Source organism: Cynocephalus volans, chromosome X (genome assembly GCF_027409185.1).
Source record: "Cynocephalus volans isolate mCynVol1 chromosome X, mCynVol1.pri, whole genome shotgun sequence".
NCBI lineage: Eukaryota > Metazoa > Chordata > Mammalia > Dermoptera > Cynocephalidae > Cynocephalus > Cynocephalus volans.
In genome coordinates, this window is record NC_084478.1 from 177,593,484 (window position 1) to 177,606,267 (window position 12,784).

Sequence of the window (12,784 nt, forward strand, 5' to 3'; positions counted from 1 at the left end):
TGATGCGTGTCTTTATGTGTGGTGTCTGTGGTGTGCGTGATGTGTGTGATGTGTGTGGAGTGTGTGGTGTGCGTGGAGTCTGTGGTGTGCATGGTATATGTGGTGTGTGTGTGTGTGTTATGTGTGTGGTGTGTGGGCTGTGTGGAGTGTGTGGGTTGTGTGGAGTGTGTGGTGTGTGTGGAGTCTGTGGTGTGTGTGGAGTGTGTGGTGTGCATGGTGCATGTGGTGTGTGTGTGTGCGTTATGTGTGTGGAGTGTGTGGTGTGCGGGCTGTGTGGAGTGTGTGGGGTGTGTGTAGTGTGTGGGGTGTGTGTTTATGTGTGGTGTGGTGTGTGTGTTTGTTTATGTGTGTGGTGACTTTTTACTGAAGCGTCTCCCACACTCTCTACCCTTGACTTTTGTAATTCTTGAGATTCTTACCCCCACATATAACTTGCCTGTGTCCTTTGGATTCACTCTCTGGCCTGTTGTGGACTCTTGTTCCATCTCACTCTCTCTAGAACTCCCCACTTGGCCTTTGGGTGGGCTGGAAAATGTGCTTGAAATCCTCCTCTGCTTTGCCTTTTTATATAAGGGGTTGGACCCTTCTTCGACCTCTTGACCTTCGCCCTCATCTTTCCAGCTGTGTGGATCAGAACGTTGCTGCTCCGGATTCTGAGCAACTGGATAGAGATTGCCTGGCTGGAGATGTTCTCTTGCAGATGTCGCTGGGAAGGTCTGAGAGGAGTAATCGCGTTTCACATGTTTCCTGATGCCTTTCTGATTGGAGAAGGCCAGAGGGCTTGAAGAACGTGGGTGGATCTCTGGCTTCGGTTCTGCTGAAAGAGGAAGTTTTTGGTCAGGGGAGGTGTAGACAACACTGTCTGGGCCATCTGCTCTGTCGTATGGTAAGGCCTGCTCCACTAATCATTCCTCATGTGTTAATGCCTGCTGTCTCCCACCGAGTGCTCCTTTACAGTCTATTCTCCATTCCATTTTTGTTCACTACACCTTCCTCCGAAATCCAGAAAACCCACATCAAAGGCCTTGTCTGTGTATCAGCCAAACTTGGGACCTTCAGTAGCACCAGAGGCAGCTTCAGTCCTTATACAGAAGGAACAGCAGTGACTTTCCCCCACACACTACAAGTGTCTTCGGAGTCATATCATATCCTCTTCTCCCCCGATTCCCTGGGCACTTTTCCTGATAGAGCATCTGCAGCTATTTTATTCTACTGAGATATAATAACACTCTGGATTATGTAGATGGTGATAGAGGTTAGACGTGCTGTCCCCCCAAAACTCATGTGAAAATCTGATCCCCAATATGGCAGTGTTGGGAGCTGTTTGAGTCATGGGGGCAGATCCCTCATGAATGGATTAATGCTGTACCTGGGGGGTGACAGTAGTGAGTGAGTTCTCACTCTACTAGTTCCCACAAGAGCTGGTTTTTTAAAAGACCCTGACACCTCCCCTCTCTCTCTCTTGCTTCCTCTTGCTGCTTGTACCCGCCAACTGCCTGCCACTTTCCACCATGAGTAGAAGCAGCCTGAGGTTCATGCCAGATGCAGCTGTCCCAGAATCATAAGCCAAATAAACCTCTGTTCTTTATAAATTACCCAGTCTCAGGTATTGTGTTATAGCAACATGAAGAGGGACTAATACTGATGGACTCATACTTAGTGACTTTTCTTATGAGGGAAAGGGATCTATTAAGTCAGGAGCCACTTCGTCTGGAGATGCACAAATGTGGAAGGCAGTGTAGAGTAGTGGTTAAAGAGCATGTGTGAGTAAATCTGAATTTGAGTTTCCTCATTGTAAAGACATTTAATTGAGGACTCTTCTGTACCTGGTTCTCCATCAGGAAGTGGAATTCAGAGTGGTCCAGGCCCCCTTGAGTAAAGGACTCTGGTTCCTGCTGTCTAAACTAGATTACGGATTGCTTCTGTCTCAGTGCCCACGAATCATAAAATGAAAATATGTCCTTGCTTGGGCGACACACCAAATATTCCTACTTGAGTTATTTCATTCAGTCTTAGCCCATTTCAAATTTAATAAGAAGTTGTTTTAAATATATCCCTAATCAGACTTCTTACCTCCTGACTCCCACCTTTATCCAATGCACCATCCTCTCTTACCTGGAGACTGATGTGGCCTCTAAGGGGATTACCCACTGCAGATTTTTTTCTGAAAATTAACCAAAACTCCACAATCTTTTCCATCTCAGGAAAATCCCCGGTGTCTTGGCCGGAATCATGGGCACTACATGTCCAGGCTTCTGTGTCTCTCTGACCTCTGCTCCCTTCTCTGCTTCCTTCACCTGGTGGTCTCAGCCATTCCACCCACACCCTCACTCTCTCCTGCCTCAGGGCTGTTGCATGAGCTGCTCCCTCTGCCTGGAGTCTTTTGCCCACAACTCTGCACCTCTCAAATGTTATGTCCTGAGAGGACCCTTCCCTGATGACCGTCCCCTGTCACACCCTCCTTCCCCTCATGATGATCTCTAGGCACTTTTCCAGATTAGTTTTCTTGAAAGCACGAATCACTGTCTGATATGCACATGCCTGTGTGTGTCTGCGTGTTTCCCTAATTCACGTGTCAGCTGCTCAAGAGCACTTATTCTGATCATCTTGTTCTGTCTGTATTTCTTGTTCCTGGGACATTGTCTGTTACAGAGTAGGAATTCACATGATGACTAATTGAAAGAATGACTGAATGAAAAGCAACATATGCATGTTATTTAGAAATATGGAAGAAATTAAGAAATACTAAAAAGAGCCAGAAGAAACTACCTTGATGAAAGAGCTGGTAGGTGCTGGAGACTTGTTCTTTCTCTCTAACCCTGTCAGGACTATATGTTGTTATATATTTCACATATAAAGTAGTTAAAAAATAAAATCAAAGCAAATATGTTAAATTATAAATCGTCCCTAAGAGTCAAAGGCAAATGAAACGAATCCTTAATTTCAGAAGCACCTGATTTGGAATTTTTCTGACTTTAGACTGCATTTTACTCTACTTAAGAGTTGTACCATGAAAATTGCCAAGGAGAATTCTTTCTTTTCTGTCCTTTTAAAGAATAATAGTGGTGCCCACCTCTCTCTGCCGTGAGCTCGTCCTTCGGCTCCCTGTCGCAGATGATACCCAGCTCCTGGCCATATTCGTCCCCATACCAGACCAGCAGTTCACAGCCCGGCTTGATGACCTGACAAGTTTGATAGAAGATCTGCCCGTGGTACTGAATGGCCACCAGGTTCTGCTCCTCATCATCCCGGGCGCAGTTCACGTACCTGGGGTTGAGGCAGACAAAGGGACAGAAAATAACAGGCAGTGAGTCTCCACTACCCGTCAGGGCCATGTTGGGCTTGTCACCAGATGATCAGGGCCCCCATGCTGTGACGGCCCATGCCGTTACCCTCCTCCAGGAACCTGCTGTTCATACCTAAGCCTCTTTCTCCAAGTCCTGCTTACGGTGCTCATCCTGCCTGGAATGCTTTCCCCCCCTTGACTAATTAACCATTCTTCAAAGCCCCATTCCAGACTTACTTCCACCTTGCTTGGCTATAAAACACTGACTTCTCACTTCTCTAAACTCTAAATCAATTTCTACATATAACACAGAATTTAGTGTGTGATCAATCACGTACTCTGCTTCTGCATTAGCACACGTCATTCTATACTCAGCCCACGTCTATCTTCTTTTGAGAGACCTTTCTCTAATCTCCCATAGTTTACCTAGGTGCCATTCACCTGCCTCCCTGGGTTCCCATAGAAACTTAGAGGTCCCTTTGTCTTAGCATGATAACACAGAATAATAACAGCATGTCCATATTCTTATCTTCTAATAAAATGAGAGCCCCTCATGGAAAGAGCTGGTCCATGCAGCACAGAGGCCCGTGACCACCCTGCAGCTCACTTCTCAGGCTTCAGGTTTAATTTCACTGAAGCTGCCAAGATTTCTGCCCTCACTGATTAGAGGTCCCTTGTTTTATTTTGTCTTGGCATTGTGTACTTCTCCTATAATCAAATGTTTCACATCTGCCCGTGATAGTCCTCCACGAGGGCATGGGTTGTGTGATCTGTTCATGTGATGTACTCCATTTTCCAAACTAGAATATCGTAAGTGCTTAATAAATGCTGATTAGATAAATTAAAGTGCGAATCCAGCGTCCCCAATGAATCTAGGCTCCTCAGGATTTACCCTGGTGCCCCAATTTTGGCTATCATAGAGATTTAGTTTTTTCATTAAAAAAATGGTAATATTTATATTTTATCTCTTTTTTCCTAGATGTTCATAATATGAAAGAACATTGTAAGGGGAGCAGAGAGTGTGAAAAGCATTGAGGGGGGCATGCTGAGGAGGAAAGAAGCCGAGCTTGAGAGAGATGAGTGTCCTTGCTGGAACCCGAAACCTATTGGCCTTACCTCATCCAGTTGGCCCGAGATTTGTCCTTTCCATCCACATACTCACAGCGGTTTCTCCCCTTGCTGATCTGAGTTTCAGAAAAATAAGTTAGTCTTTCTGGGGGTTGAGGGGCGGCTAATAATCAGAAGAATGATTTTATTCTACTGTCATCAACGCATTTTGAGCCTGCATGGATTCAGCCGCCAATGGCGACACATGCTGTGCTCCTCGGCCTCATCTACACGTCAGAGTTGGTTTGTCCAGTCAGAGCTGAGGCCCCATAGGGAGAATGCACTTTTTTGTCTCTGTGCCACTTTTCTCCCACTCACCGTCTGACCTTTAAATAGTAGTTCCAGGTTCATGCAAAGACCACTAAGTACACAGAGCTAACCATGTTGTCACTATCCATGTGCTAGCATGTAGAAGGGGATGTCCAGCATGTAGAAGGGGATGCCACCAAAGGCACAGAAGGGATGTAGGAAGCCAGAAGACGGGGTAAGATAGGCCCTTCTCACCTCCCAGGAGTAGCCAGTGTTGGCTGACTGTACATCTTCTTTGATCTGGCCCTCATAGGGGCCAAAGTGCAGACCCAACGGCAGATCGGATGCCTCATTCCATACTCCAAGCCCGGCCTCGGGGATGCCCGACGGTCCAATTCTCAGCCCAGGGGGCAAAGTGAGGTCTGAGCGGTTGGGATGCCCCATGGCTACTTCATTGTCTTTTACAAATGTAGGGGGTCCATGAGCCGGACAGCTGTCGATGAAGATGTTCTGGCAATGCTCACAAACTGGAGGTGAGAGCAGCAGGGATTAGGAAAAGTATAGTGCATGTACCTGGATATGAAGAGCTTCAGAAAGAGCCCAGCACTTACATAATTTAGCCTCAATCCTGTACTCCAAGCCACCAGAGTAAACGAATGATTTGGGGTCAAATGACAAGATGACATTATTGTACCAGGACATAGCCTTCTCCATGAGTGGGCCAAAAGGGTCACTTACATAAGTAGTCATCATCTTCAGGCTCTTCGACCTCTTCGTATGTACGACCCTTTCTTTCTCGCAGGCTATACGTCTTCGCTTCAGTTTCCTCGCTTCTGAGTTCTAAGTTGGAGAAGAGTAGGTGAGTGAACTTAGGAGTCTGGAGTGTTTGTACCCGTTTCATCAGAAAATGTGAAATCTCCTACCATCAAATTTTCGTCTATCCTTCTACATACTCTGGCTCCCCACCCCTTCACTACCTCTTACCTATTATTTCAGAGAGACTAAGACTCCACACCCACACTGACTACAGGTGCATAATTCAATTTTCGATTCTAGATTCCCAGGATCAGGTTTAACCTCCCAAACTTTCTACTCACAAGACAGTTAATTCATGCATTTATTTATTCACAAAATATGTGTTGAGGCTGCATTACATATTAGGCATTGAACAAAGGCGTGGATATACAATAAGAAAACGTGGTCTCTGTTATCACAGATGGATTTATTGGACACCTTGCATGTACCAGGTCTTTTATATTTAATTTAATGCTTTTAAGCAATATATGAGCTATATGTGTTTATCTTCATTATACAGATTAGCATTAAGGAGCTCAGAGAATTTATAATGTCTGCCCAAGGCGCTAATGATTCTGCATGGGTTATAACCCAAGTGTGTGACTTCAGAGTTGGTGTTTGTTCTTACATGTTATTCAATACTACATCTAACTTCTGGTCTCAGCTTAGTCCAGGTTAAGCCCAGGCCTATCGAAAGTCTACCCCACATATCTAGACCATACTCATCGACCTTTCTAAAGGACCTAGAGGAACTAAAGTCCCCAAATTATTTTCTCTTACCCAATTTTTGTCCAGAGGGCAGTCCAGAGGTACTTGCTTCTGCAGGAGGGGACACTCGGTTCTGGGCCTTCTCTGAGTCACTTGTGTTTAGTAAATCTGTTGTTTCTGACAATTTCTTCACTCTAGATTCAATACTTGAAGGTGCCCTGGACATTTCCTTTAATGTGAGAGTCACATATTAAAAGACAACATAGATTTCTTGAGTTCCTTAGGGCTTGCAACCTGTTTTCACATATATGACTTTAGTTAATGGTTCAACAATCCCTGGAAAATCCTGGAGTGTCTGAATACCAGAGAGAAAGGGAAAGGCCTGAGGGGGTAGTCAATCCAGGACTAGAACTCATGTCTGAAGGCTCTTTTCCTTCAACTTTCTAAATATAAGTGAGAGTGAGGGAGGGAGAATACTTTGGAAGACAAGCTGGAGACTCAACAAGGTCTGTGAAGGAAGGAGGTAGGGGCTTATAGAGAAAAAGAGGGGATCTTCTATGAACTAGTAGACATATGATGGAAGGAGAAATGTAGAAAAGCACAGAGGGTACAAAACACATCTGGAAAATGAACAGTGAGTTTGGGAAGAGAAGAAACAGTTGGCATAAGTGTATCTAGACAACTAAGAAAGTGATGCTAAGAGTTGCAAACTGCCATATCCTGGAAAGAATACTTAACTTTGGAATTGAATTAACTGGTTCCTGTACCAATTCTGCTTAAGTAAGGGTGTACCATTAGCTAATTCTATTCAGTTTCCCAATGCATAAATTGGCATCCATTCTAATTCTTAATGGTACAGTGAACATGAAATGTAATAATGTTCACCAAGTGTTTTGTGAGACCTTAAACACAGTACAAACATGAGATGAGTAATTTCTCTTATAGTCCTGACATCGATTTACCTCCTCAACCATCTCTACAGTTGAAATCTAATTCAAAGATATTATCTTCAGCACTACTTGACCCTGTTACACCTATTTTAATTTGTAAAATTTGGAATCGTTTAGAAAACATTCCGGGGCCATCAGGGGCTCTCAGCTGGGCCTGGGACTCCTGAGAAAAATCAGATCTGGACCGCGCTCTCAAAGAGCTCCCAAGACAGAGGCAGCAGGCTCAATAAATGATTTGAATCAGCATGAGATCTGCTTAATTCGGGCCCGGAGGAACGAGCAGTTACTTCTTCCTACAGGGAGGAGCGTTTAAAATCAGTACCAGGATACATTTCTTCTGCACAGTGTAGAATACATGAAGTGCTAAGTCATTTTCCTATCTGTTGTTTCTCAGTCAAACCTCAAACTTCTCAGGGCTAGGAGCAGCTTTCTCACATCTGAATGGGTCCCTTATGAGAGAGTAGGAACTATCTCCGTCTTCATCTGGGACCGTGCACAGAAGAAATTGACTGTGTATTTGCAAGCTTCCCTTAGAGGGTCTTAGCATATCTCTCACTTAGCACAGCAGAGAAGAATTAAGTTGAAATAACCAGTCAGATGAATAATGTAGAGGTGTCCGGATAAGGCAGCATGAACTTTATAGAACATGAAAGTTCGAATGAGCTTGTAAGTACTTTAGAGAAGGAAGGAGTACTGGATTAGACTGAACCACTACTCACTGTGATCTCAGGCATATAATCAAACATTTCTGTCCCTCAGTTTTCTCATCCACAAAATGCTTATGCTTATAGTACCAACTTCATAGGATTGTTGTGAGGGTTTGAGTGAGTTTATTCATATAAAATGCTCAAAATAACGTCTGAAATATTGCAAAAATAAAACAAGTGGTGGTGGTTATTGTTGCTCTTATTAACTCTTAAAATGATGATATCAGACACTGTGCTAAAGTGATCAGACAAGGGAGGCAGCAGTCCCAGGATACTCTGCACGTTGTACTTCTCGCATGTGTGTTTGGATCTTCCATGAGGAAGATTGTCTTAACAATAGGATTTTTCAGGTACTCACCGTCCGTTGTTTACGCTTTTCCACTCTGAAGGCCGCCCGATGAGGTTTGACTAAAAGGTCATGAGAAATCAGTGTTTTAGTTGGTAAATATTTTTAAGCTCAGAAGATTCTCATTAGGGACAGAGAATTCTGAACCAGAGAGGGACAAATGAAACCAAACCAAACCAATCCTTATCTCCCCTTCATCTTGTGTTCACAAAGTATCTATTACATTTATTTTTAAAAAATGAATTAGCTTAACTTTCATAAAAAAAAAACCCTGAACGAAACCACACAGTGGAGGACAGGTCAGTCTCTTCAAGAGATGGTATTGGGAAAACTGGATCGCCACATGCAAAAGAATGGAGATGGACCCTTATCTTCCACTACATACAAAAATCACATCAAAATAGATTAAAGACCTTAATGTAACACCCAAAAGTATAAAACTCCCAAGAAGAAGACATGGGGGAAAGCTTCAAGAAATTGAATTTGGCCGTGATTTCTTGGAAATGACACCAAAAGCATAAGTGACAAAAGCAAAAGTAGACAGAGGACTACATAAAACTTAAAAACTTCTGAGTACCAAAGGAGACAATCAATGGAGTGAAAAGGCGACCTACAGAATGAGAGAAAATAGTTACAATCCATATATCTGATAAGGAGTTAATACCTAGAATACATAAAGAGCTCCTACAACTCAACAACAAAAACACAACCCAGTTAAAAACTGGGTGCTATGACTGGACTTTTTTCCTCCAAAATTCGTATGTTGAAACCCTAATTCCTGGTGTGATAATATTTGGAGATGGAGCTTTAGGGAAGTAATTAGGGTTAGATGAGTTCATGAGGGTGCGGCCCTCATGACGGGATTAGTGCTTTTATAAGGAGAGGAAGAGAGAGATTCCCCCCAAGAGGTGGAAGCACCCTAAATATCCATCGACAAATGAATGGATAAAGAAAATGTGGTATATAAATACAATGGATTACTATTTAGCCTTATAAAATAAAGAAACCCTGTCACATGCTACCACACGGATAAATCGTGAAGACATTTTGCTAAGTTAAATAAGCCAGTCACAATAAGACAAATATGGCATGGTTCACTTACATGAGGTATCTAAAGTAATCGAATTCCTAGGAACAAAGTAGAATTGTTGCCAAGAACTGGGGCAGGAGGAAATGGGGTGTTGTTGCTCAATGGGTATAGTTTTAGTCATGCAAGATGAAAACGTTCTAGCAGTTTCTTGCACATCACTGTGTATATAGTTAACGATATCACACACTCAAAAATTGTTAGGAGGGTAAGTTTCTGTTATGTGATTTCTTACCACAATAAGAAACAATAAATTGATGTGTGACAAACCATGGGGTTAGTCATGTCTTCTTCCAAGACACTTGATCCAATAACTGAACTATTAGGAGATTAGGGTTAGAAAGCTTTTTGGTGGATTTACAGTTCAATTCAGGTTTAGTTAATTGTCTGCTGATTAATTAAAAATGTTTAGCAAAAACAGTCTTTTTTTATTATTACTTGAAAGAATGATAGACTTTAAACATATAGAAAAGTGTGGGGAATAATGCTGGGAAAACCTACAAATCCATCACCATGCAGTCCCATTTGAACATTCTGCCACAGCTGCTTCAGATGTTTTTATCTCTACTTTTTATTTCAAAATTCAAAAATAAAAATAAAACAAACAAAAAAGCTAACTATGACGCAGTGAAGCCACCTGCCAGCCCTTCCTCCTTCTCTTGTGATAATACTTCTGAGTTTGGTATTTCTCACTCACATTCAGATTTTTATACTTTTAGCACTTATTACTGTATCTGTAAATAAAATGTGTAATTATTTTACAGGTTTAAAACCTTTATATGAACAGCCTCTTACTGTATATATTGTTTTGCACCTTGCTTGACGGTTGAACATTTATGTTTTTGAGAGAACATGGTCTCCTTTGTTAACTCCTGAGATACAGCTGAGACATCAACCCAGGCTGGTTTCAGGAGGTCACCTCTAATTCCTCCTGGCCTCTCACCTTTCTGCCTAGGTGTCCATTCTTCATCGGAATCCGCAGGGTCATCCACATGGAGTTTGGCCTGCCTTCGGTGACACATGGAAGCTGGTCGAGGGGCTCTGCGACCTGGAAAGAAGCCAAATCTTTGTCCAAAAAGGGAAGAGGTGGGAGGAGGAACAAAGGGTGTGGCAATGGAAAGCACCACAAAGCCGTTGTGGCTCAGCGCGTGCTGGGAGAGTCTTGAACAAGGTCAAGATGTGAGCTCTGCATGACTAGTGCCGACACTCAGCCGTGCACTGACAAAAAAAAAAAAAAAAGAAAGAGAAGAACAAAATTTCCCCTCCAGATTTGTCTCCGTGCAGAAGGGTACTGTGGACAGATGCAGCTGCCTAAGAGAGAGCCAAAATAATACGGGGACAGACCTGTTTTATATTTCCCAGGCCGGTCCGGGTCAAGGCTTAGGTGTCTTCGAGGGGAGTCCTGAGATGTGAGGGCCAGGGGAGTCCCATGGAGACCTTCAGGTCCCCTGACTGGTGGGACTCGGGTTACACTGACCAGCAGAGTTCTGCTCCAGAGAGAAGAAATGAACATTTCTCATAGGAAGGATTCTGGGATCTCCACCTGGAGATTCTGGAAAACTCTGGGAGTAAAGCAGTCTGGATCTCTAAGGAGCAGCAATCCCTCAGGCTGAGGAGATTTGGTGTCTCCAAGGCCAGTGAGATTTGGGGTCTCTCAGGCTGAGGTTCTGGGGGTTTCTGAGGTCGAGGGGATTTGGGGTCTCTCAGACTGATAGTATTTGGGGTTTTTCAGGACAAGGTTTTGGGTCTTTCATGCCGAAGAGATTTGGGATGCTCAGGTTGAGAGGCTTTGGGATTCATCAGGTAAAGGGAATTTTGGAACCCTCAGGATGAAAGGATTGGGCATTTTTGAGGATGAGGAAACTCGGGGTCTCTCAGGCTAAGGAAATTTGAGGTCTCTCATTAGGGGGCTTTAGGTTCTCTGACACTGACGTTATTTGGGGGTCTTTGTAGCTGAAGGACGTTTCCAGGCTGAGTAGGATCTCTGAGGTTGGGGAAATTTGGTCTCTCTGTGGCTGTGGTATTTAGAGTTTCCCAGGCTGAGGGGTTTGGGGTACCTTAGGCTGAGGGGAGTTGTGATTCCTCAGGCTTAGGGTATTTGGGCTCTACGTATTAGGGGACTTGGCGTTCCTGTGGGTGAAGGGATATGAGGTCCCTCCAGGTTAGCAGATTCCAGGCCTCTTGGAGATAAGGGATCTGGGGTTTCCCAGGCTGAAATCTGAAGGTCTCGGGCTGAAGGTTTATAAGGGTTTCTTACAGCACGACAACGACTTCCCGAGTTCTTGTCAGTCTCTCCAGCTTTCTCCTGCCGCCCTGCCCATCCTGGCCCCGGTGCCTGCTCAGATCCTCTCGGGAGGTGAGACATCGAAGTTGGCGAAGCAGCCGTCTGTACCACCTGGTAGGGCAGAAACCGGCAATCAGAGCTGCAACCAATGAGCGATCAGGAGGGGATAAAGGGGCGGGGAGTAGGGCAGAGCCATGCCTGTCAGTCACAGGCATCACTCAGTTCTAGTCTCGGGCGTCAGGGCGGGACCTGGTCTTTCTCGTCGCATGGAAGAACCCGCCCACCTGTCGTGCGTGTGTGTGCGTCAGTCAGGAAGCGTGGCGTGGTCAGAACGGTCTCGCGATCGTGACGTGCCGGGTGGGCTTGTCATGAGCCGAACCCGGCTCTCTGCACTAGAGTCGGTCTGCCCCGCGGTCCTGCCCACAGAGGATCTCAGTCGGGGTCGTGCAGTGTGTTCAGCGCTCAGGATCACTGTGAGGGCCGTGGTTTCCCTGGCGCGCCATGTTAGGGGGATGGGTAGGAGATTGGTATTCGGGTTGTTGGTTTTGTTGGGGACAGAGACTGAAGAGGTCTTCTACTCTGCAGTCATCACTCCCCTGTCCCCAGAGAACACTGCTCCGCACCTCCTTTCTGCCAGGGTCCTCGAATCCCTTCATCACAGCTGCACCCAACCCACCTACACAGTCCTTGGAAGCACGAGTCGATCCGTCCACACGTGCTGAGGCAGGATTAGAGGGACATGTGATGACTTGGCTCAAGCAACGTACATTTTAACCTGGTCTTGTGTAAAATTTCAAACCAGGTAAGAGTGGAAAGATTAGTCCAGTGAGTCGTGGTGCTGGCAGCACTCCGGGCCAAAGCAACCAGCTCAGGCCGCAGCTACTTTGTCAGCCTCCCCCTCCTGTCCCCAGCCTGACGACGCCAGAGCCCGCCCAGACGCCCTGTCCTCCCGTCTGCGCTCAGTGCAGGACGTGCCCACAAGAATCAGGGCTCCAGAAAGACGCACGCGGCCTCCACGACACCCGCGAATTGTCACCACATCCCCAGACATCCTCCTTATCTACACTGTACGCAGGTCTCCTCGTGGGCCACACACACAACACATACATAGACACACACACACATAGAAACACACCCCAGACACCCCACACATAAACACACACCCCACACACCACACACAACACACACACAATGGACACACACACACACACACCACATACACCACGCACACCACACACTCCACACACATAACACACACACACACA

At 45.1% G+C, this 12,784-nt stretch overlaps 1 protein-coding gene across 1 annotated transcript; it reads right to left on the reverse strand.

The window, feature by feature from the left end:
- Window positions 1-630: 630 nt before the first annotated feature.
- LOC134368635 (histone-lysine N-methyltransferase PRDM7-like) lies at window positions 631-11,734 on the reverse strand. The gene is made up of 7 exons (XM_063085056.1): window positions 11,718-11,734; window positions 11,493-11,630; window positions 10,179-10,300; window positions 5,381-5,482; window positions 4,898-5,169; window positions 4,403-4,470; window positions 631-814 (listed from the first exon to the last, which is right to left on the reverse strand). Exons 1-7 carry the CDS (start codon window positions 11,732-11,734, stop codon window positions 631-633), a joined length of 903 nt encoding a protein of 300 aa, XP_062941126.1.
- Between the last annotated feature and the right edge of the window lie 1,050 nt (window positions 11,735-12,784).

Coding starts and splice junctions, on each gene's coding strand:
- LOC134368635 (XM_063085056.1), bottom strand. Junction 10,301..11,492: donor CGGGAAGTCGTTGTCGTGCT/GTAAGAAACCCT, acceptor TTTTGGACAAAG/ATTTGGCTTCTTTCCAGGTC. Junction 5,170..5,380: donor TGAAGATGATGACTACTTAT/GTAAGTGACCCT, acceptor TCTCACCTCCAG/TTTGTGAGCATTGCCAGAAC.